The sequence below is a fragment of the Aethalodelphis obliquidens genome, unplaced genomic scaffold (genome assembly GCF_003676395.1).
Source record: "Aethalodelphis obliquidens isolate GAN/ISIS:26980383/991018 unplaced genomic scaffold, ASM367639v1 scaffold89, whole genome shotgun sequence".
In the NCBI taxonomy this organism is placed as follows: domain Eukaryota; kingdom Metazoa; phylum Chordata; class Mammalia; order Artiodactyla; family Delphinidae; genus Aethalodelphis; species Aethalodelphis obliquidens.
In genome coordinates, this window is record NW_020838033.1 from 902,862 (window position 1) to 926,749 (window position 23,888).

The 23,888-nt window shown below is 57.8% G+C and overlaps 1 protein-coding gene across 1 annotated transcript; it reads left to right on the plus strand.

Annotated features, from left to right (window-relative positions):
* Positions 1-1,601: 1,601 nt before the first annotated feature.
* Positions 1,602-18,997, plus strand: COL1A1 (collagen type I alpha 1 chain). Its single transcript, XM_027094346.1, has 51 exons — positions 1,602-1,823; positions 3,326-3,520; positions 3,654-3,688; positions 3,789-3,824; positions 3,913-4,014; positions 4,855-4,923; positions 5,157-5,201; positions 5,361-5,414; positions 5,596-5,649; positions 6,165-6,218; positions 6,339-6,392; positions 6,722-6,775; positions 6,863-6,907; positions 7,024-7,077; positions 7,198-7,242; positions 7,410-7,463; positions 7,714-7,812; positions 7,899-7,943; positions 8,041-8,139; positions 8,269-8,322; positions 8,467-8,574; positions 8,652-8,705; positions 8,973-9,071; positions 9,255-9,308; positions 9,395-9,493; positions 10,126-10,179; positions 10,381-10,434; positions 10,552-10,605; positions 10,705-10,758; positions 11,203-11,247; positions 11,339-11,437; positions 11,697-11,804; positions 12,211-12,318; positions 12,527-12,580; positions 12,795-12,848; positions 13,061-13,168; positions 13,256-13,309; positions 13,429-13,482; positions 13,622-13,783; positions 13,872-13,979; positions 14,133-14,240; positions 14,347-14,400; positions 14,506-14,613; positions 15,037-15,090; positions 15,205-15,312; positions 15,655-15,708; positions 16,001-16,108; positions 16,200-16,482; positions 16,589-16,779; positions 17,065-17,307; positions 17,423-18,997. Exons 1-51 carry the CDS (start codon positions 1,721-1,723, stop codon positions 17,567-17,569), a joined length of 4,392 nt encoding a protein of 1,463 aa, XP_026950147.1. The 5' UTR covers positions 1,602-1,720; the 3' UTR covers positions 17,570-18,997.
* Positions 18,998-23,888: the final 4,891 nt, after the last annotated feature.

Consider the following 23,888-nt stretch of genomic DNA (forward strand, 5'->3'; position numbering starts at 1 on the left):
CTGGGGGAGGGCGTGGAGAGGGGCAGGGGGAGGCAATGGAATCTTGGATGGTTTGGGGGAGGCGGGACTCCCCACTTCCACGTTTGCAGCTCTGGAGCGGTGGGGGTGGGGAGCTGCACAGGAGGGATTGGAGTCGATGGGGCTCTGCAAAGGGATCCTCACTGCCTTCTCTTGGGTCCACGTATTTTGGCAGGATCAGCCGCCCGGATAGATTGGGGTTGGGGTCGGGCGCTGTCAGGAGGCTGGGACCTAGAGAAGGGAGGACACTGGCTTCTGGAGGCATCTCCTCCAAATATAGCCTGTTGTTCTTGGGGTCCCCACTGCCTTTCAGGGTGTAGATGATTGTCTCCTGGTTCCAGGGACAAAGAGCAATGCCCTGGGTTTTCAGGAAAGAGGTGAGGCGGTGGGAAACATCCTGTAGAATAAGGTCACTCACCTGCAACCCCATTTCATACCCCCAAGGCAAGTCTCCCCCAGACACCCAAATTCTCCCGTATGTCCCCAACGCTGAGTCCAGGTGCAGACAGAGACAGAGCTTTCTGCAGCCCCCAGAAGGAGAACCCTCGCTCTGGTCAAGTGCTCTCCAGCACAGTTCTCTCCAGTTTGGCTGCGCCGGGTAGAGGGGTCTCTAACTAGGGCCTGGCCACTGGCCATGACAGACCCTAACACAAGACCCTTTTCGAAGTCGCCAGTGACCACAGTCCTCCCCATGCAAACTTACTCCCCCCAGCGTGGAAGAGTTTTAGCGATTTCTCACCACCACCCTGCTGCCCCATCACTCAACACCAAAGCTTCCTTCTGGAGAGACCGCGTAGTCAAATTTCTCAGCCAGTGCCTCAGCCTTCCCGCCCCATCTCTCTCAATCATGCTGAGGTTTGGGGAGAGCATTGTACTTCATCCTGGAGCCTCGGGCACGGCAGAAGAATTGACATCCTGAAATAAAAACCTCTTGCTAGCACCCATCCCCACGTATCTGATCCTTAATGTCTACAAATGAGTCCTTAACCTGTTCCCCCAATATTCCTAAGTTCCATACCCCAGCCACATCAGAAGACACCCCTAAACAGGCACATCTTTTTTTTAGGTTCTCCTGCTTTACAGGGGTGCCCAGCTGGCCTCTTCATACCCATCCCCTAGCTCTTGCCAACGATGTCAGGAGGGTGAACGAGGCATGGCCAGCAGAACTCTCTCCCAATCACCCCCAATCCTTCCATCTTTGAAAGGTTCCCTAACCAGCTCCCCAATTCCAGTTCCGCCCCCCAGGTCGGGGGTCCCAGGAAGAAAGCCGAAGAGGTGCCCCTACCCACTCTTTAGCCCACACTATATTGAGGACCTAGCCGCATCCCAGCGGCATCATCTCTGGCCCTGGCTGGGCTGGGGGGCTGGGGAGGCAGAGCTGCGAAGGGGGGAGATGTGCGGTGGACTCGCTTCCCTTCCCTTCCCTCCTCCTCCCCCTCTCCGTTCTCACTCCCAAATTGGGGGCCGGGCCAGGCAACTCTGATTGGCTGGGGGACGGGCAGCCGGCTCCCCCTCTCCCAGGGGCAGGGTTCCTCCCCGCTCTCCATCAGGATGGTATAAAAGGGGCCTGGGCCGGTGGTCGGAGCAGACGGGAGTTTCTCCTCGGGGTCGGAGCAGGAGGCACGCGGAGTGTGAGGCCACGCATGAGCGGACGCTAACCCCCACCCCAGCCGCAAAGAGTCTACATGTCTAGGGTCTAGACATGTTCAGCTTTGTGGACCTCCGGCTCCTGCTCCTCTTAGCGGCCACCGCCCTCCTGACGCACGGCCAAGAGGAGGGCCAAGAAGAAGGCCAAGAAGAAGACAGTAAGTCCCACACTTTTGGGAGTCTAGGGCTGCTTGGTATCTTGCCCTGCGTTTGGTCCCAGGGGTCCGCAACTTAAACTGAGACTCGGGATGCTCCGGAGGCTCAGGAATGGAAGGAAGATGGTGAGGGCTTGTCCTCGGCGCCCTGGGATAGAAGGGACCGCACTCTGGGTCAGGGTGTAGATGAACGCCCCCCAGGAGTGAGAAGGGAGGATGCTGCACGGCGCGAGTTGGCACAGGAGGAGTTCTGAGCGCGCACTGTGAAGTACTGCGGGGAAAATGGGGTCTGGACGCCGGGTGGGGGGAAAGTACGTCGAAGATGGGATGGGGGCGCCGAGTTGGGAATTTGGAGCCCAAGCTATGAGTGATCAGAAAGGCTATGAGATGATTCATAAGGAAAGATTGTTTACCCTCTCTGCAGGCTAGACAATGTTCCTGGGGCCGCGGAGGTGCTGGGCGGAGCGGGGGAGGGGGCGCGGAGCGTGGGCGGGTTGAAGGAAGAGATTCGTCGGCGCGGACTTGGTCAGGCAGAGTCCTTGCGCCCTCTGCTGATCTACACTGGGCAGTGCGCCTCCTTATCCAGCGCTTCCCCGCGCAGGAGCCGGAGCGGGAAGACCGGGATTGTTGCCCGGTGCGGACCCCACCTCTAGACCTGGAAAATAAAGTTGGAGATAGGGTAGCCCCGTCTCTAGAAGAAGTAGCCAGTCGGGGGAAATTGCTTAGTGTCGCCCGCCACCTAGTGGCCGTCTCGGTAGACGATCCGCGGTGGGCGTGGTTAACTAACTTCATTTACTATTTGCGGACTTTCTGGTTCTTTGGCTAAGGAGTGACCCAGAGGCACTGGCTGGCTTTGGGAAACGGGGGGTGTCACTGAGAGAGGCCTTTTGAGATGTCTGGGCGCCGGAGGTTAGGGCATATCCTACTTTTACGGTACGCTTCAAGTCTCTGGGCGGAATCCCACGCCAATCAGCCCCTCCCCCATCCTCCTAGCCCCGCCCACGCCATCCCACCTGCCCCGGGAATGGGGCGGGATCCGGGCTAGACCTCTTGTCTCTCCCGCCGTCCCCTCCTTCTGTCTCCACCCAAACCACGCCCCACAAGCCTGCCCTCTGGTTGAGGAGCTTCTCTTCCCGCTCCTCCACCCCCCACTCTCCCACCGAATGGCTTTTTATTTCATTTGGCTTCAGCGCAAATGGTCTGGGGTTGGAGTTGGAAGCAACCCCGGCCTAAAACTTTGTTTAAATTCCTGGGAACTGGAAAGAGTTATAGCTTCCCTGGCCAGGCGCCGCGGCCCTGTCACTGGCGCTGATGAGGAGCAGATGAGCGTTTAAGGATTTGGGGAAAGGAAAAACAAAAAGACAAAAAAAGGAGAGGCGGGAAAGGGAAAATCTAAATGTGCCTCTAAGACCGACGGGAAGGGACGGTGGGGTTGGGGTACCTGGAGCCCCGAGGTGGGGGACTCGCGTGCTGCTGACAGCCCCCATCTCCCCCTCTTGCCCCAGTCCCACCAGTCACCTGCGTACAGAACGGCCTCAGGTACCATGACCGAGACGTGTGGAAACCCGTGCCCTGCCAGATCTGTGTCTGCGACAACGGCAACGTGTTGTGCGATGACGTGATCTGCGACGAAATCAAGAACTGTCCCAACGCCAAAGTCCCCGCGGGCGAGTGCTGCCCCGTCTGCCCGGAAGGCGAGGGTATAGCTCGGGGCCTGGGCCGGGGCGGGGGCGGGGGCTCTCCCTTGCCCAGCGCAGGGGAGGCGTCTGTTGCCGGAAGCACCTGGAGCAAACCTTGCCTCTAAGCCGAGTCTCTTCCCCCCCTCCCCTCTAGCGTCACCCACGGACCAAGAAACCACTGGAGTCGAGGTAATCCTCTGCCCTCGACTTTCGCCACCCCGCCCAAGACTCTTCACGGTTCTCCTTCTCTAACCCGGCTTCTCTTGTTTCTTCTGCCCCAACCCCATAGGGACCCAAAGGAGACACTGGCCCCCGAGGCCCAAGGGTAAGCGGTGCCCTCTCCCGGCTGTTGGGGCTGGAGGTGGGCGTGGCTCCTGGCCTGCGCTCACCCGGCCCGCCCTCTCCCGCTGCAGGGACCCGCTGGCCCCCCTGGCCGAGATGGCATTCCTGGACAACCTGGACTTCCCGGACCCCCCGGACCCCCAGGACCTCCCGGACCCCCTGGCCTCGGAGGAGTAAGTGGAGAGTCGAGGCGTTCGTGGAAGGCCTTATGTCACCTCGCCCCCACCCCCTCACCGCGGGGTTTTTAGTTTGTTGGGGTTGGTTTGTTTTGGCAGGTGGCATACTTCATAGTATGAAATAACTTCAAACTTACAGGAAGAAAAAGAGAGAAAAGTTGCAAAAATAATGCAAAGAACTTTCACATATCCACGATTCGTCACACATTTGCTTTATCAGTTTCTCTGTATAAATATAATTATCTGGGTTTTTTTTTTTTCTAAACCATTTGAGAGTAAGTTGCTGGTATTATGTCCCTTGTCTCCTAAATACTTTAGCATGTATTTTCTGAGAGCAAGAACATTCTCTTAACATGAGCGTTGCACAATGACTACATTTTGGAAATTTAACATTGATACAGTACTATTTATTATCTAATATGCAGTCCATATTCAAACTTCACCAATGTTCCCAATAATGGTCTTTATAGCTTTTTTGTTGTTGTTCCTGTTCCAGGATCCAAGCCAGCATCATGAATTGCATTTAACTGTCATGTCTCTAGTTTCCTTTCACCTGGAACATTCCTCAGACTTTCTTTGTCTTTTATGACACTGAAATTTTTTGAAGAGGCCCGTTGTTCTGTAGACTGTCCCTTAAATTGGGTTGGTTGGATATGTCTCCATGATTACATTCCAGTGGTACGACTTGGGCAGGGCTATGCCACAGGTCATGTTGTTGTCCTGCATAGCGTGTCACATCAGGAGGCACGTGATATCCGTTTTTCCCATTACTGGTGATATCTTCTGCCTTTCAACTCACTGCCCTGACCCTGCTTTCTCATGTACTCTCTCTTCTAGAACTTTGCTCCCCAGATGTCTTACGGCTATGATGAGAAATCAACAGGAATTTCTGTGCCTGGCCCCATGGTGAGTCACCAGCGAGGGATGTGGAGGACAGAAGAAGAGCAGATGAGGATCCAGACAGGATAGGCCAGGGAAGGGATATGGGGTGGCATAGATAACTTAGGAGCTCAAGAAGACCTTTGGGACCTCAGAATCCAGAGAGGATGCCAGGCAACTGGCATCCTGAATGGGAACCAGTTGAGATAACCTTTCCTACAGAGGCTTCATTATGGCCTCCCTTTCTTTTTCTTCTGTAGGGTCCTTCTGGTCCTCGTGGTCTCCCTGGCCCCCCTGGCACACCTGTGAGTATCCAGGCTGTCTACACCGCTTTGGGCTCTGGGCTTTTGGAAAGAGGACTGGCATGAGGGCAGGGAAGGTGCTCAGAGATCTCTTGGTGAGATGGGGGACGGGTTGGCAGGGACCTACTCTTCTAACCCTACCCCTCTCTCCCTGTCTGCCAGGGTCCCCAAGGTTTCCAAGGCCCCCCTGGTGAGCCTGGCGAGCCTGGAGCCTCAGTAAGTGCTCCCCAACTTGTACTCTCTATGCAAATACACACTCCCTCTACAAATACATGGGTTCTCCTATCGAAGGACCACCATCTGGGGTCTTTCTTACCTCCTTCTTCCAATCCTAGCCTTCCCCTTCTCTTTTCCTTATCCTGGCCATTCTAACATCCTCTCTTCCTGTCTCCTCTAGGGTCCCATGGGTCCCCGTGGTCCCCCTGGCCCCCCTGGCAAGAACGGAGATGATGTAAGTAGCCCTGGTAAAGAGATACCATCTGACCCCCACCACCTCTCCATGTGTTAGGTCCCTGTAATCTCTACCCCAGTGCCCCCACCACCTTTGGGGGTGATACCCAGAGAAAGGAGGGCATGTTCTCCTTGATTCATGGGACTGCCCTTGAACAAGGAGCCTCCTGGGATGTTTCCCCATCTTCCCAACAGAGGTGGCTGTCCCTCCCCTCACCCCAGTCACCTTAAAGCAGTCCCCAACCCCATCCCCTGATGTGAATGGCTTCCCACAGGCTTAACCACTTACCTCAGATTCTCACTCCACGTGGTGAGATTAAGATGCTGGTGACAGAAATAAACAGAAATTCCTTTGGAGGGACGCAAAGTTCAAGCAAGGGTTGCGTGGTAGATTTAAACTGAGATAAGGTTCTGGGCCCCTAAGCCTGACCCTCAACAACTCCAGGAAGACCCAGGCCTTCCATACTTTTCCAACTCAGGGGGCACGGGCACGATGGCCTTTTCTCTCTCTCTCAGGGTGAAGCTGGAAAGCCTGGTCGTCCTGGTGAGCGCGGGCCTCCTGGACCTCAGGTGAGCAGGAGGATGGCGTGGCTGCCTCCAGGCTTTGCTGCATTTGGGCTTCATTTGGGAGCTGTGTCCACAGTGGTGTCTTCTAACAGCCCTGCCTTTGTCCTTTTCTTTTCTCTCCAGGGGGCCCGGGGATTGCCCGGGACAGCTGGCCTTCCTGGAATGAAGGGACACAGAGTGAGTCACCTTTGTGTCATCTAAGTTCCCAAAGTCCCAGTATCGCATTCCAGCCCTTTCCCCAAAGGATCCTGGTGTGCGTCGTGGTGGGTGGCAGCTATATAAGTTCCAAGGGATAGAGAGTAGACATCAAAGAGAACTTCCCTCCATTGGGAAGGAAATCCCAATAAAGGGATGGAGTGAGATCTTGGGCCAGTTGGGATTTAGTCTAGCTCAGACACAGGGAGATAGCTATGATGACCTCCTGAGGTTCCTCCTGAGGTCTGGGTGGCTGTCAAGGTTGTCCACAGTCTCCACAAGGTCTCACGTTGGCCCTCTTCCTATCTTAGGGTTTCAGTGGTTTGGATGGTGCCAAGGGAGATGCTGGTCCTGCTGGTCCCAAGGTAAGAAGCTGTATGACTGTCATGGTCCTCCACCTCCCCTGCAGTCCCACCATGAATGAATTTCTAACTCTATTCTCTGCTCTGTAGGGTGAGCCTGGTAGCCCTGGTGAAAATGGAGCTCCTGGTCAGATGGTGAGTGTGTCCAGTTGTAGAAGGAAGAGAGGGAACAGGACGTAAGGGCGAGATGGGGGCTTGGGGAGAGGGGTGTGTCTGCTGTCTCACTTGGCTTCTCTTGGTTTTGTTGTCAGGGCCCCCGTGGTCTGCCTGGTGAGAGAGGTCGCCCTGGAGCCCCTGGCCCTGCTGTAAGTACTCCTGGCCCCTTGGGGGACTCCAGGTTCTGGAAGAGGTTCCCCAGGAGCTAAAGGGACTGAGGTGAGCAGTGCTCCGTGAATGTAACTGGGGCTTTCCCCTCTCTCCTGCAGGGTGCTCGTGGAAATGATGGTGCTACTGGTGCTGCTGGACCCCCTGTGAGTACAGCCCTTAGACCTCAGTGCCTGGGATTGCAGAGGGGTCTCAGTGTCAGCTCTTGGGTCTGATACCAGGGGCAGGACTGAACCCCAGGGCCTCTTCTGTCCCAGGGTGTGACTTGCGGCTGCCATCTTCCTTCTCACTAACATCTCCCTTTCATTCACAGGGTTCCACTGGCCCCGCTGGTCCTCCTGGTTTCCCTGGTGCTGTTGGTGCTAAGGTGAGACCCCCCACCCTCCAATGAGCAGGGTTCCCACAGGCCAAGGGGTGGGCATCTCCCTGCTCCCCAAACCAGAGGGACCCAGAATCAAGAGAGAAGCCCAGTCCCCAACACCTTTGTCCTGGGGTCCCCTTCTCTGATCTTGGAGTCCTGACTCTTGGTCTCCTGTCATGGCCCTTCACCCCCTGCCATCCAGCCATGAGGTTGGACTCCCAGGGTGGCTCCTGACAGGTTCTTTCTTCCAATCCAGGGTGAAGCTGGTCCCCAAGGATCCCGAGGCTCTGAAGGTCCCCAAGGTGTGCGTGGCGAGCCCGGCCCCCCTGGCCCTGCTGGTGCCACTGGCCCTGCTGTAAGTGTCACCTCCTCAGTACCCCCGTGCCTGTCCCTAACTCAGAGTCCTTGCCTGTCACTCACCCACCTCTCTCTGTGTCACAGGGAAACCCTGGTACTGATGGACAGCCTGGTGCTAAAGGTGCCAATGTAAGTATCCTGCAGGTTTCAGAGCCGCCCCTGGTGCCCACCTTCCGCCCACCCTGTGCCCTCCACTCCTGGGCTTAACTTGTTCTGCCTCCCGCAGGGCGCTCCTGGTATTGCTGGTGCTCCTGGCTTCCCGGGTGCCCGAGGCCCCTCTGGACCCCAGGGTCCCAGCGGCCCCCCTGGTCCCAAGGGTAACAGCGTAAGTACTGCTCTCTCTCTTCTGCCCCACCCCATGAGCTGGCTCCCGTGGCCCTTGTCTGGGAAGCATGAAGATCCAGGCCAGCTGAGCATCCCCACTTTTCACTCATCTTCCTCTCCTCCCACTCAGGGTGAACCTGGTGCTCCTGGCAACAAAGGAGACACTGGCGCCAAGGGAGAGCCCGTAAGTCCCCCAGCAGCCCCTTGGGAGAGGTCCAAGGAGGAATGGGAGCCCCTGGTCCTGGACACCCAGCCTCAAGCCTGCTCTGGAGCTGGTACCAGGACAGCCCCTCACCACAGGCTGCCCCCTCCTCTCTGCCGTCTCCAGGGCCCCACTGGTATTCAAGGTCCCCCTGGCCCTGCTGGGGAAGAAGGAAAGCGAGGAGCCCGAGGTGAACCCGGACCTGCTGGCCTGCCTGGACCCCCTGGCGAGCGTGTAAGCGCCCCCTTCTCAGCTCCAGAGCCGGCCTGGTGCCCACTGTCTGAGCTCACTGACCTCCTCTCCTCCCACAGGGTGGACCCGGTAGCCGCGGTTTCCCTGGCGCAGATGGTCTTGCTGGTCCCAAGGTAACCTCTCTTCAGGGGTGGGAGGCTAACCCTGCCGCTCCCTGGACATTACCTTCCTCTCCCAGATGTAGTCAACCGTCTCCCACTCCCACCGCCCAGTCATTAGTGCCCACATTGGGGCTGCAGACCTCTCTCTTCACACGTAGCCTCACCTTGACCTTCCTACCACCACCATTGCCTCTCAAAGCACCACCCACAGCCCAGGAGGAAGAAGAGGCCAGCCCATGATAAAGAGACCCTAATTGTTGCTGTGACTCCCCCCACCAGGGTCCCGCTGGCGAACGTGGTGCTCCTGGCCCTGCTGGCCCCAAAGGTTCTCCCGGTGAAGCTGGTCGCCCCGGTGAAGCTGGTCTGCCTGGTGCCAAGGTGAGACCCCAGCCCAGCCCTCTGCCCGGCTTGGCCCATGACCCTGCCCATCCTATGAGGGTTCTGGAGCAGGACCACAGATCCACCTTCTAGAATGTCCTCCGCCCCAGCCTCCACTCTCCTTCTCCCCGTCTTCCACCACCCTTATCCCCCACCCCACTCACACCTCTCTGCTCCCCCTAGGGTCTGACTGGAAGCCCTGGCAGCCCTGGTCCTGATGGCAAAACTGGCCCCCCTGTAAGTATCACTCCCCCAGGCCCACATCAGTCTCCTGACCTCTCACCCTCTGTCCTCACCTCCACTTTTGTACCTTCCATCCTCAGGGTCCTGCTGGTCAAGATGGCCGCCCCGGACCCCCAGGCCCTCCTGGTAGCCGTGGTCAGGCCGGTGTGATGGGTTTCCCTGGGCCTAAAGGTGCTGCTGTGAGTACTCAGTGAGGCGTATCACAGGGACAGACAACTTGGGGCGAGGGTGGGGGTGGGGGGAAGAGTCCTTGCTCTGGGGCCACCTCTGCCACTGACTTGCTGTGTGGCCTCAAGCCACTCATTGCCCCTCTCTGGGCCTCAGTCTCCCTATTCCATAAAATGAGAGACCTCTCCCGGCTTTACTACCATTGCTCTATCCCTGGAAATAAGTATCGTTGGCCCCCAAACACACACACACGCACACGCACACACACACGCACACGGGGATAGGATGGGCCTTTTACATGATAGTTAGCCCCAAATCTTGGTGGGTTCTTTGAGGTTCAAAAGAAGATATCAGAAGAGATGAGAGCCCTTTGCAGCTCAGGTCACCAAAGGCATACAATGGGGAGAAGAAAGGGAAGAGGGTGGAGAGAGGGGCCTAAGGGGCGGGTCGTCTGGGAGGAGAGGGCTCAGGGAGAGGCCAAGAGATGGAGCAGTGGAAGCCAGCAAAGGCCTTCCTCAGGGGCCAGAGCTGATTGACAGATTCAAAAGCTCCTTAAAAATGCCACTCAAAGTAAACGGGAGGGACCCAGGAGGCCCCGGTTCCCCACTTCAGCTCCCTCAACCCTAACTCTGTCTCCCCACAGGGAGAGCCCGGCAAGGCTGGAGAACGAGGCGTTCCTGGACCCCCCGGCGCTGCTGTAAGTATCGCCTTTTGGTCCCTGTCCCCTCCCTGCCTCCGCCCACGTCACATCCCTACATCCTGCAGGAGGGATGCGGGAGGCTCCAGCCCATCCCCAGGGCGTCAGGACCCCCAGCCCCCAGGCCCCCTACCTGTGCTCTCCTCCTCAGCTGCCCGCCCACCTCACCACCCTGACCCCTTTTTCACTCTCTCCCCATAGGGTCCTGCTGGCAAAGACGGAGAAGCTGGAGCCCAGGGACCTCCCGGACCTGCTGTGAGTGTCCCTGACGGGGAGGCCTGGGGAGGGGGTGCTGTGGGGCAGGAAAGGGGAGATAGCCCCCGTCCCCCTTCTCCTGAGCTTTCCCATGACCGCAGCATTTCCTCCTTGCAGGGCCCTGCTGGTGAGAGAGGTGAACAAGGCCCTGCTGGCTCCCCCGGATTCCAGGTGAGGCCTCACGGCTGTCAGGGTGTTGGAAGAGGGGCATGAGCAACACCTCCTCCAGATTCTAATCCCTCGCTTCCCTGCCCCATTTCCCACCTACAGGGTCTCCCTGGCCCTTCTGGTCCTCCTGGTGAAGCAGGCAAACCCGGTGAACAGGTAAGAGGTAGCAGGCCGCTGAAGAGATGGGGAGTGCAGGGAATACAGAGGGAGAGTCCGGCCCCCTAGCTAATCAGACAACCATCCACTAGAGGGATCAAGGTTAGACTCGAGGAAGGACTTCCCATCATGAAGGGTGCTACACAGAGGGGAGCAAAGAGCTGCACCTCTGTGTGATAGGATCTGGAAGGAGCTGCATGGCTGCTGGCCTGGATGACTTCTTTTTAGAGCTGCTGGAATACTCTGGCTTTCCCTCAACCCCAAGTCTGGGGAGGGTGACACGTTCACGAGGAGGAGTAGAGGGATAATCCCGGTTCAATGCTGAGAAGGGATTGGTCTCCAATCACAGACCCCAAGGGCTAGCCCCCAGGTGGACAAGAATGTTTTCTAGTTGGGAGGACCAAGGTGGGTTCTGCTCACTGTGTGTCCCTCCCTCCCGCTCAGGGTGCTCCTGGAGACATTGGTGCCCCCGGCCCCTCTGGAGCAAGAGTAAGTAGAGCCTCTTGCTGCTTCTGCCAACATGCCCCGTGCTTGGCCCCGTCTCTGCAGCCGCCTCATGGGCCCTGTCCTTTCCTTCTAGGGCGAGAGAGGTTTCCCCGGCGAGCGTGGTGTGCAAGGGCCCTCCGGTCCTGCAGGTCCCCGTGGGTCCAACGGTGCCCCTGGCAATGATGGTGCTAAGGTAAGGGCAGCACAGGGACCAGGTCTCACCCTTCCTGTGATGGGGGCTGCCTGGCTGTGACCAAAGCCGGCTGGATGTTGGGGAGGGATGGGGGGACAAGACTGGGGGGGTCCATGTGCAGCCTGAAGTTCTGGGCTGTGAACCTTTCCTCTTAGCTAGTACCTGTCTTTGGCCTCAGAACCAAGCCTGGGAGAAATTAAGAGGGGGCTCAAAGCTGTGACCCACTTCTGAGACTCCCATCTTCTTGGTTGTCATACAGGGCGATGCTGGTGCCCCTGGAGCCCCTGGTAACCAGGGCGCCCCTGGCCTTCAAGGAATGCCTGGTGAACGAGGTGCAGCAGGTCTCCCAGGCCCTAAGGGTGACAGAGTAAGTTGAACTCCCCCCTCCCTCAACCCCTGTGTGGTTCCCATCTCTCTCGGCTTCAGATCCCTCAGCATCTCTCCTTCTACTCCTTTGGGTCTTTCCCTGTTCTCCTTAATCCTCCTTCTTCTCTGGCCTCTTGGCTGACGAATCCTTACCTATAGTCCAGGCCCTACCCTTCCCATGTGTTACCACGGCAACAAGAGGTGGGAGGGGGGCTCCTGGACGAGGAATCCCTCTACACAAAGCAGGAGCTTCTTAATCTAAGTTCCCCGGAATCCCCACACAGGCACCTTTCCCCCGAGAGACCTTGAGTCCTTGGCACACGTGGGGGCAGGGCAGACACAAACAGGATGCCATAGGTCACCTCCTTGCCCCACACTGGAAGTCTCAGGCTTTCCCGTGTCTTTAGGGCGATGCTGGTCCCAAAGGTGCTGATGGTGCTCCTGGCAAAGATGGCGTCCGTGGTCTGACTGGTCCCATTGGTCCTCCTGGCCCCGCTGGTGCCCCTGGTGACAAGGTGAGACGGCTGCCTCCCCACCTTCTTCCCTAACACACAGCTTCCCCAGCAAGCCTGGGCACAGCTCTGCAGGGGGAGGCAGCTCCTGCCATGCTAAGCTGGTGATCCAAAGGTGGGGGGCCAGGAGGGAGGAGGACTCTCCTCGGTTATCCGCCAGGAGTATTCAGCATGGGCCCCTGACCCTGCACCTCTTGTCCCTCCCTCTCAGGGTGAAACTGGTCCTAGCGGCCCTGCTGGTCCCACTGGAGCTCGTGGTGCCCCCGTAAGTACAGAAGAGCCAGTCAAGGCTCCATACTCCAGCCTTCTCTCCCTTCGTACTGCCCCTGGCCCTCTTTCTGGCCCTCCTCCACCTTGGCTCCCACCTGCTCTGGTCCCTGTGGAGTTCTCCTCAGGCCCTCCTTCCCCACCCTCCAGTCCGTCCCATCCCACCTTCCCCCAGATCAGGGCATCTCTCCATTTGCCTCCTTTTCTTCTAGGGAGACCGTGGTGAGCCTGGTCCCCCCGGCCCTGCTGGCTTCGCTGGCCCCCCTGTGAGTACCAAGATCCCTTTCATCTTCCATCTCCAACTAGGCCCTGGGGCCTTGAGTGACTGGATGAGGAGAGAGGCATTGGCCTGATTCAGAGAAGCAGGGTGGAGGGGGAATTGTCTCCCATCCAAGCATCTTCCTGCCTGGAGTTCCTGTCCTTCCTCAGCTGACTTCCTAGGCTCACCTTCCGCTCACCACACTCCCTCCTCCCCCAGGGTGCTGATGGCCAACCTGGTGCTAAAGGCGAACCTGGTGATGCTGGTGCTAAAGGCGATGCTGGTGCCCCTGGCAGTGCTGGACCCACTGGACCTCCCGGCCCCATTGTGAGTATCTCGCCGTCTAGGCCCCGAGCTGCCGGCAGGCTGGATCCAGGACTGGCCCAGCCGTGACGCCTCTGTGCTCTCCTACAGGGTAACGTTGGTGCTCCCGGACCCAAAGGTGCTCGTGGCAGCGCTGGTCCCCCTGTGAGTACCTCACTCTGATTCTCTACTGAGGCTCTCCCCAGCCCGCGTTTGGAGGTGGGGCGGCTGGGCCAGGTGAGGGGCTGTCCTCCCTCTGATTGCTTCTTTGTCCTTTTCTCCAGGGTGCTACTGGTTTCCCTGGTGCTGCTGGCCGAGTCGGTCCCCCTGGGCCCTCTGTAAGTGTCTGTGGTGGAGACTCCACCGGTCTGGGAGGGTATGGGGCACAGGCCATCAGGAGCGCGGTGGGCCCGACTATGGCTTCCGCAATGCTCCGGAATCCGATGGATTCTGATGGCCCCAATTCTCCCCAACCAGGGAAATGCTGGACCCCCTGGACCTTCTGGTCCTGCTGGCAAAGAAGGCAGCAAAGGCCCCCGCGGTGAGACCGGCCCCGCTGGGCGTGCTGGGGAAGTCGGTCCCCCCGGTCCCCCTGGCCCCGCTGGTGAGAAAGGAGCCCCTGGTGCTGATGGACCTGCTGTAAGTGCACTACGCTCCAGACGGGTCCAGAGTGGGGGCAGCGTCCCTGGCCGCTGGAAGTCACCTCACCCCCACCCGTCCCCCACAGGGCTCTCCCGGCTCTCCCGGACCTCAGGGCATCGCTGGACAGCGTGGCGTGGTCGGCCTGCCCGGTCAGCGAGGAGAAAGAGGCTTCCCTGGTCTTCCTGGCCCCTCTGTGAGTGCCCCCTCACCTTGCGGATCCAGACGAGAACAGTTGCAGGACTTGGAGGGCACAGGGTGGGGGTGTTGGGGTCAGCGGGGACAGAGGAGGCGGGTCCTAAGGTCCTCTCCCACCCCATCCCTGGCCTGACCCTTTCTTCTCCCTCAGGGTGAACCCGGCAAACAAGGTCCATCTGGAGCAAGTGGTGAACGTGGCCCCCCTGGTCCCATGGGCCCCCCCGGATTGGCTGGACCCCCTGGCGAGTCTGGACGTGAGGTAAGCGGTTGCCGGCCCCACGCCAGTGCCGTCGGTGTGGCCGTCTCGGCCTTGGCCTGAGCCTCCCTCCCCTTGGCTGCCGTTCACCTTCCCCCACTCTCTGCAGGGAGCCCCTGGTGCCGAAGGATCCCCTGGACGAGACGGTTCTCCGGGCCCCAAGGTAAGACGGCTGCCCCCTGGGGCCACAGCCCCACCTGCCGCTCCGCCTGGCCCTCTCAGCTGGGGCTGACCCGGATTCCCCTCCTCCCCCCCATTCCCCTCTCAGGGTGACCGTGGTGAGACCGGCCCTGCTGGACCCCCTGGTGCTCCTGGTTCCCCTGGTGCCCCCGGCCCCGTCGGCCCTGCTGGCAAGAGCGGCGATCGTGGCGAGACTGTAAGTAGCTGGGCTCTGGCTTTACCGTTTCTGCTCAGGCCAGGGACTCTCCAGCCTGCCGAGGGGTCTGCAGATGGACACCTGACTTCACCTAAGCAGGGGAGACGAGGAGGCCTTGCAAGATGTCTGGGCCCCTGGCCTCCCTGGAAACACTGAGCCACAGCTCAGCCTTGAGGCCCCTCCTCCCGACAGTCCCGCTTCCCCCGAGGAATGGGGTTTGTTCCCAGGTGCTCGCCCCAGCTTACGTGAGGCCTGAATTTACATGAAGATGCACCTGGGGTCAGGAGAGAACGGATATGGTGGGAAAAGATGAGAGGAAAGAGGGATTTGGCCAGGGGGGGGTCTCACCTGCAGCTCAGGCCGTGCCAGCCCTCAGCTGGGCTCTCCCTGACCAGGATCTAATGCTCTCTTTGCTCTCCCCAGGGTCCTGCTGGTCCTGCTGGTCCCATTGGCCCCGCTGGTGCCCGCGGCCCCACCGTAAGTGCCCTGCTCTGGCCCTTGTGTGCTCAGAACCCTTGTCCAGATGTGGACTGCACCCCCTCAGTGCTAACAGAACTTCCACCTGACAGCCTGTCCCCATCTCTCTTCTAGGGACCCCAAGGCCCCCGTGGTGACAAGGGTGAGACAGGCGAACAGGGCGACAGAGGCATTAAGGGTCACCGTGGCTTCTCTGGTCTCCAGGGTCCCCCTGGCCCTCCCGTGAGTATGCCCAGCCCCTCCCCAGCGCCCACCTGCCATCTTGTCTTCTTTTATCATCTCCCCAAGTCTTGCTGTGTGATGGGGGAGGACACTTTGCCTCGGTTTCCCTCTCTGGACCATCCTTCTCCTCCCTAGTGGGGACCGGGGTCTGAAGACTAATGGGTATTTCCAAGTAGCCTCTGAGAGAGTGAGGGGTGCGCAACGAGGGATCGTGGGAGGGGTCTCAGCGTATGGACACCCTGGGGCTAGACTTCCAGAATAACAAGGTGGCTGGCAGGGGGGCGGTTGCTGGCCACATTTGACCTACACTCGGCCTAAACTGTCTTCGCATCTCTCCTTCAGGGCTCTCCTGGTGAGCAAGGTCCCTCCGGAGCTTCTGGTCCTGCTGGTCCCCGCGTGAGTTGTGTCTTCTATTTATCTGCTCTTCCTGGGTCCCTCGCCTCTCTGGAGAAGGGTCTGGGGCAGGGGATGAAAGAAGGGAAGGGGGTTCTGGACCACCTTACGCAGCCCTCGCCTCCCCCTCCCCACTGCTTCCTCCCACAAAATTTCCTGGCCCAGCTGTGGGAGTGAGCCGTAATGAGGCCGAGGAATCAGAGCCCAGGCAGAGTGGGCTGTGGGCTTCTCTGCCAGAGCTGCGGTGGGCCCGTGCTTTCTGGCAGGCTTTCTCCAACCAGCTTCCTCCCTGCAGGGTCCCCCTGGCTCCGCTGGTACTCCTGGCAAAGATGGACTCAACGGTCTCCCAGGCCCCATCGGTCCCCCTGGTCCTCGTGGTCGCACTGGTGATGCTGGTCCTGCTGTATGTGGTCCCCCACCTTGTCTGCCCCTGGCCCTCCAGCCCCGAAAGCACTGAACCCCGGTAATCCCCCCTCTCCTCCCTCTCTGCGCAGGGTCCCCCCGGCCCTCCCGGACCCCCTGGTCCCCCTGGTCCTCCCAGCGGTGGTTACGACTTCAGCTTCCTGCCCCAGCCACCTCAAGAGAAGGCTCAGGATGGTGGCCGCTACTACCGGGCCGATGATGCCAACGTGGTCCGTGACCGTGACCTCGAGGTGGACACCACTCTCAAGAGCCTGAGCCAGCAGATCGAGAACATCCGGAGCCCTGAAGGCAGCCGCAAGAACCCTGCCCGCACCTGCCGTGACCTCAAGATGTGCCACTCTGACTGGAAGAGCGGTAAGGGCTGGCCCGGCTGTGCCTCCTCCCGCCGCGGCGGGGCTGAGCCCTGAGGCGCCCACATCCCGCACCTCCCCTGACGCCATCGCACCCTGTCCCACTGCAGGAGAATACTGGATTGACCCCAACCAGGGCTGCAACCTGGATGCCATCAAGGTCTTCTGCAACATGGAGACAGGTGAGACCTGCGTGTATCCCACTCAGCCCAGCGTGGCCCAGAAGAACTGGTACATCAGCAAGAACTCCAAGGACAAGAGGCACGTCTGGTACGGCGAGAGCATGACCGGCGGATTCCAGGTGCGTGAGCTCGATCCCGTAGCCGCTCTTAGGAGATGGGCTGGCCCAGGGCTCAGAAGGGCCTGAGGGTAGGTCCTGGGTGGACCAGACCTCTGCTAAGTGTGATCAGCTGGGAGGCAGGAGACCTGGGTCCTTGATACGGGGTCAAACACAGGGTGCCTGGGGGCAAGGGGTGCCACCTCTGGACGTAAGGTTCTCTAGGATGCTCTCAGGGGACTCCAGGGAGGGAGGCCAGGACCGGAGGCTCCAACACAGCCACTCATCTTCGCTCTTCCGCTCCCACAGTTCGAGTACGGCGGCCAGGGCTCCGATCCTGCCGATGTGGCCATCCAGCTGACTTTCCTGCGCCTGATGTCCACTGAGGCCTCCCAGAACATCACCTACCACTGCAAGAACAGCGTGGCCTATATGGACCAGCAGACCGGCAACCTCAAGAAGGCTCTGCTCCTCCAGGGCTCCAACGAGATTGAGATCCGGGCTGAGGGCAACAGCCGCTTCACCTACAGCGTCACCTACGACGGCTGCACGGTGAGTCCAGCGGGGCCCCCGCTCTGTGCTTTGGCTTTCCGGGCAGGCTCAGTCCCCCCACCCCCTCACTGCCACTTGGTGACACCCCTCTCCCATTGTCTCCCTTTCACCCCAGAGTCACACCGGAGCCTGGGGCAAGACAGTGATCGAATACAAAACCACCAAGACCTCCCGCTTGCCCATCATCGATGTGGCCCCCTTGGACGTTGGCGCCCCAGACCAGGAATTCGGCATCGACGTTGGCCCTGTCTGCTTCCTGTAAACTCCCTCCACCCCAACCTGGCTCCCTCCCACCCAACCCACTTGCCCCTGACTCTGGAAACAAAGAACCCAAACTGAACCCCCCAAAAAGCCAAAAAAACGGGAGACAATTTCACATGGACTTTGGAAAATATTTTTTTCCTTTGCATTCATCTCTCAAACTTAGTTTTTATCTTTGACCAACTGAATATGACCAAAAACCAAAACTGCATTCAACCTTACCAAAAAAAAAAAAAAAGAATAAATAAATAACTTTTTAAAAAAGGAAGCTTGGTCCACTTGCTTGAAGACCCACGTGGGGGTAAGTCCTTTTCTGCCCGTTGGGCTTATGACACCCCAACGCTGCCCTTTCTGCTCCTTTCTCCATGCCTTCTTGGGGCCTCCCCTCCACTGCTCCCCGAATCTAAGTCTCCCCAAAAGACGCAGGAAACAATGCATTGTCTGCCCAGCAACCAAAGGCAATGTTGAAACACCCAAGTGGCCCCCACACTCCCAGCCTACTCCCTTCACCCAGAACCCCCGAGCCCTGGGGGAACCCGGAGTTCTCAGACTGCCAAAGAAGCCTTACCATCTGGCATCCTTGTTGCCCCAGCAACATACCCCTCTTTGTTTTTGAGGGGGAGCATGCCAGGGGCACCACTGGCCCTTCACCACCGGGTTTGGAGAAAAGTCAGGAGGGGCCAAGACAGAGCAGAAACGTCGGATTTGAGAAACATGCCAATCCCCCTGTGCTACCCAGCTGGGTGGGAGAGACTGCTCTGTTCCTTGTGTAATTGTGTTGCTGAAAGACTACCTCGTTCTCGTCTTTGGTCTTTGTGTGTCACCGGGGCAACTGCGTGGGGGGCGGGATGGGGGCAGGGTGGAAGGGGCTCCCCGTTTTATATCAAAGGTGCTACATCTCTGTGATGGGGTGGGGTGGGGAGGGAATCACTGGTGCTATGGAAGTGGAAACGCACCCCCCCCTTAGGCCAGCAAATGTTCCTTTTTGTTCAAAGTCTTTTTTTATTCTTTGTTTTTTTTTTTTTTTTTTCTCTCGTGGATGGGGACTCGTGAATTTTCTAAAGGTGCTATTTAATGTGGGGGAGAGAGTGCCGGCTCCAGACAGGGTCACTTGCTCTCCACCCTCTCTTCATCCCCCTCGGCGGCGCCTCGCACCACCTCAGGCCTCTCTCCTCTCTCTCCCCCGACCTCTCCCGCCTCTGAAACCCTGTCAGCTGCATCCCATCCTCACGGCCTCTCTTGTAGTCTGTTCTGCGTTCTCTCTCACTGGGTTTCAGAGCACAATTTCCCAAAGCACAAAGCAGTTTTTCCCTCTAGGGGTGGGAGGAAACAAGAGACTCTGTACCTATTTTGTATGTGTATAATAATTTGAGATGTTTTTAATTATTTTGATTGCTGGAATAAAGCATGTGGAAATGACCCAAACCTATCTGCAGTGGCCTCCTAATTTCCTTCCTTGGAGTTGGTGGAGGGGAGTCCTGGGGAGGGAGCTTTGGGAGGTGGGTGGGCTCTCCTTCAGTGTCTGCCCCTTCCCTTCCCCTCTCCCTCTAGCACCCTTGACGGACCCTCCCCCTCCCTCTTGCCTTTCTTACGCCTTTACCCTTTCTCTTAACTCTCTCCTGCCATCTTCCTTGCATGTCTCCCATACCCTCTTGTCCCTTACAGTGCCAGACAGGCAACCCACTTGTGCAACAACACACACACGCACACACACACGCACACACACACACACACACACACACACACACCTCCTGGCAGATCCTGCCCTGCCCAAACCTCATGCCCATGCCCATGCCCATCAATGCCATCAACTATCGCTGCTCCCCCCCTACTGCTGGGGGCACCCTGCAGGGTTGGGGGGCTGTGGTCAGGGCACTGGGAGGCCCGTGGTTGGTGGAGGGAGGTGGAGTCCCTGGGAGCCCCCCTGGGCAAATGCCTAGGGTCATCTGGCCTCTTCTCCGTCCTAGCCCCCTCTGAGCTCCTCCAAGGGAGCAGTCAGCAATACAACATGAGACAGGGCTGCTGAGCCTGCCCTGAGGGCCAGAGGAGACCTGGAGAAAACATTGCTTCCTCCTCCTTCTTCTGGTCTCCCCGGGGAGGGAAGGAGGGACCCACCAGCCCTCAGGAAATCCTCCCCAGGGCCTTGGAGAGCTGCAGTCCAGGTACTTACCAGCCGCTACCAGGAAGGTGACAGGCCTTCTAAGTCCCCAAAACATGACCCCTGGGTGTGTGGCGGCCTGGGGAGATCGTTTTGCCCAGCCCCTGCCTCCTGCCCTTTCCTTCTCATTTTTAGAAATTCCTGCTTCCTCTTCCTCCTTTCTCTCCCTCCCTTCCTTTTTCCCTCACCCTCTGCCTGCCCCTCCCTGCTGAGCTGAGAGCCTGAGGCCCCCACAAGGAAGGTGACTGGTCAGCTCCCCAATCTCAGGGAAGAGGCACAGCAGTGTGCCTTCCGTGGGCACATAGAGGATCCAGGGAGTCAGAACTCCGGAGCAGACCAGGCGCCCAGAGACCTAGAGACGGGGAGAAGTTGACAGCTGTCCCATTCCTGCCCCCCTCCCAAGGTCTCAGGAACTAAACCTTTGGGCAGGAAAGGCCCTCATCCCTCCCTCAGGTCCACAGAGAGATGGACCAGTCCTCAGAGGCCGTTGTCTGCAATACTAATACCTTGGCTATCATTCAGTAGTCGTGACGGTTAATTATGGCCTTTAATAATTCATCATTAGCACTTCTACCACATTCAGGAAAGTGTAGGACTGGAATCAGCCTAAAGAGGGCAAGAAATTGTGGCTTGTAAACAAAAGTTTATTCAATATGCAAATGACCCCAAGTTACCTCGTGATCCTTTGATCAATCCATTGAATGATGGCCTGCCTGACACCAGCCTAGGCAACTCCCAGGCACCTGGACCTCCTGCCCCCTGAGGCCCTTGGCTGTCTTGGTCCCATCCCTATCTGTCGCACCGGCAGGTGCACCACGCTTCTCAACTTCCAGGCCTTTCTTTTTTTTTTTTTTTTTTTTTTTTTTGCTGTACGCGGGCCTCTCACTGCTGTGGCCTCTCCCGCTGCGGAGCACAGGCTCCGGACGTGCAGGCTCAGCGGCCATGGCTCACGGGCCCAGCCGCTCCACGGCACGTGGGATCTTCCTGGACCGGGGCACGAACCTGCGTCCCCTGCATCGGCAGGCGGACTCCCAACCACTGGGCCACCAGGGAAGCCCCAGGCCTTTCTTAGGTTTCAAATGTCTCATTGTCCCCTCATTCTCCTGGCCAACCCAGGCTGAGTTTGACTTGAGTTTCCAAAGCTCTCCATGTCTATGGAATTCATCTCAGCCTTAAGACCAGACATTGGTGCCACTGTCATGCTGTCATGTTTTCACCCTGTTATTCTTTTCAAGCCAAGAGGAGCTGGCTGAGGCCGGAAGCCAGGGGCTGAGACGCAGGGCTGGGTGCAAGTCTGGGTGTAGATGCCCGGGAGACTGAAGAGAGAGACCATGAGGTCAAGAGGTGGCCTTTCTAGGTGAGCGTGTGGAGTGTGACATCGCTGTGAACAGGAGTGAGCACGTGTGAGAGGAAGAGCACGTCCAGACCAGGCCCTGTGTGCAAGCAGCCCGCGGTGTGGAAGGCTCTAGGCTTGGGCTCGCTGCAATGATAAACTCATTCTCCATCTGCTGTCCAGTACGGTAGCCACTAGCCACTGTGGCTATGGAGCACATGACATGTGGACAGTGCCCCCGAAGGACTCCATTTTAAATTTTATTGTAATTAATTTTAAAAGCTACCTGTGGCTCATGGCTACCGTATTGGGCAGCACGGTAAAGGAGGGGCTACACCTCTCACTGCATATGCACAACTCTACACGTGGGTACGTGTGTGCACATGCACGTATGAGGGCACGCCAGGTGACGCTGAGTGTCAGGGCGGTGGTGGTGGCAGAGCCCCGCTGTGCAGCCCCGCCTGTGTCATGTGGTTTGGGGCCAGAATGTGGTTGCAGAGTGTGTGCAGGACAGGAGGGGAGGGGGACAAAGGGGCCATTGTATCACATTCCCACCTCGAGCCCTCCTCCCCGCTGACATCACAGCTGCCCTAAATACAGCTGCCCAGACCCGCTGCCTGCACGGAGGCACAGCGTGGACTTCCCACCCTGCTGCTCCGTGGGCTCACACTTGCTTCTCTGTGAGGGAATGGTCATGCTCCTGCGGCTGATTTTTCGGTCAAATCCAGACCGAAAATTCTAGAAAGAGAGGAGGCTTCATTTGGATTTTTTACCTTTTTGCTCTCTCTCTCGGAATCGTGGGTCCATTTCGGGCTCGACCCCATCTCCTGGCAGGATTCTCTATAACCGAAACGTGGCGGATTTTCCCTCTTTTTTCTCCAGCTCCTTAACTGTCGGCTCCCCAGGTGCCCCCAAGACATTCCTAGGCAGAGCTGACTGAGGTTGAGAGGGGCTTCCCTGCTGAGCGTGGGCGCCTCAGGCCAGGGGCACACAAGGCCCGGTGGGGCTGCATGTGGGGCTCTCAAAGCCAAGACCCACAGGAGGAGGGAGAGCGAGGTGGGTTCCCCCGGCCTCCCCTGAGCGGATGAGAATGCGCCCACCCACCTAGGAGTAAACTGCGTAGGTGTCCAAAGGGGCCCTGTACCCGTGGGCGTGGGGGGACGGTGGGGGGTCTGTGTACGTGCGGACTGCTTCCACACACAGATGGCGACCTGAGGGACGGGCCTAGGCATTTGAGACGTGTGTACGTAGGCATGACAGAGGGCACAGGAGAGTCTGTGTGACGAGGATGAAAGGGGGACAATAGAGCAGAGAGGAGTGTGGGGGAAATGAGGAGAGGCTGGAGGGGTGGGGCACCATCCTCAAGTCCAGGGCCGCAGGGCTCTAGTGCGGGTGAGCAGCTGTGTCTCTGTGTCTCCTCCCAGGTGTGTGCTCCAGAGGGTACCAAATAGGGCTGAGAGATGTCCATGGATCAGGAAGCAAGACCCTGGAAGAAGGACGGCTCTTGTCTCGGAGGGTAATGAGGCCCTTACAGACACAGAGGTCCAGCGCTTTGCAGAGGGTGTGCATGGCAAGGCGCGGAGGGAGGTGAGTTTGGTCCACATGGGTGCTGGAGAGAGTGGGGTTTTCTCTGCGTAAGACAGTGGAGGAAAAGGAAAATGGGGTAGGGTGGGGACCAGAGCACATTTTAGAACAAGGAGGCCACATATTCAAGTGCTAGGTGACTTCACTGCTGTGAGGCAAAGGCCTGCCACTCCTCAAGTTTTCTGAAAACTCTGACACATGCAGAGGCCTGGTGTGAGGAGGTGTTCTGGAAAGTGCCTGAGTTCTGGGTTTGGGTCGATCTGAAGTGGAGATACAGGAAGGACCATGAAAACAGCACTGCGGTGGTGGGATGAATTGGGAGATTGGGATTGACATATATATACACTAATATGTATAAAATATTAACTAATAAGAACCTGCTGTATAAAAAAATAAATTTAATTTAAAAATTAAAAAAAGAAGAAAAGCACTGCCCAATAAAAATACAAAGTGAGGCACACACGTGATTTCTCATTTTCTAGCAGCCATATTAAAAATATAAAAAGAAACAGGGGATGTTAATTTTAATAAGATATTTTATTTAACCTAAGATAACCCCAAATATTATCATTTCATCAGTACATTTGCAGCACATCTCAGTTTAGAAGTCACATTTCAAATGCTCAGTGGCCACAGGTGGCCAGCAGCTGCCTTACCAGACAGAGCGGGATTGGACAGCAGGTCAGCGCCAATGAGCAGGTGAATTTCAAGCTCCGCCCTCATTCACAGGGAGAGCTTGAACTTTTCATAGAATGGAAATTGAGTCCATTTAATCCGGATCTTAGGGGACAGGGAGATCTCACAGACCTCTGGTTTTGGGGGGACCATGTGCATGTTTGTATGTCATAAAGTCTCCGTTCTCGGGAGCTGCCAGATGACAGGCACTCACCTAGTTCTCCCAAATTCTCACAAAAGCCTCAAGACAGTTATAATTAATATCTATGAGTAAAATGTCAGAGCTGTGATTGGAACCCTGCTCCCTCTGGCTCCAAATCCCAGCAGATACACCAACGGAGCTCTCTATAACACGGGGTCTAAGTGTGTGCGTGCATCTACCTCAAGAATAAGGAAGAAGTGTGCAGGTGGGGGCTGAGGCCAGCTGTAGGGGTCCCTGTGTCCCCTGGTAGCAGAGGGCCTTCTCACCAATTTGAGAGGTGGTGAGCTACCATCTAGAGTCAGGCCATGCGCGAGGGCTGTGTTTGGGATACAGGTGGAGACGCTGGGTCCTGTGGGCATCGTGGGCGT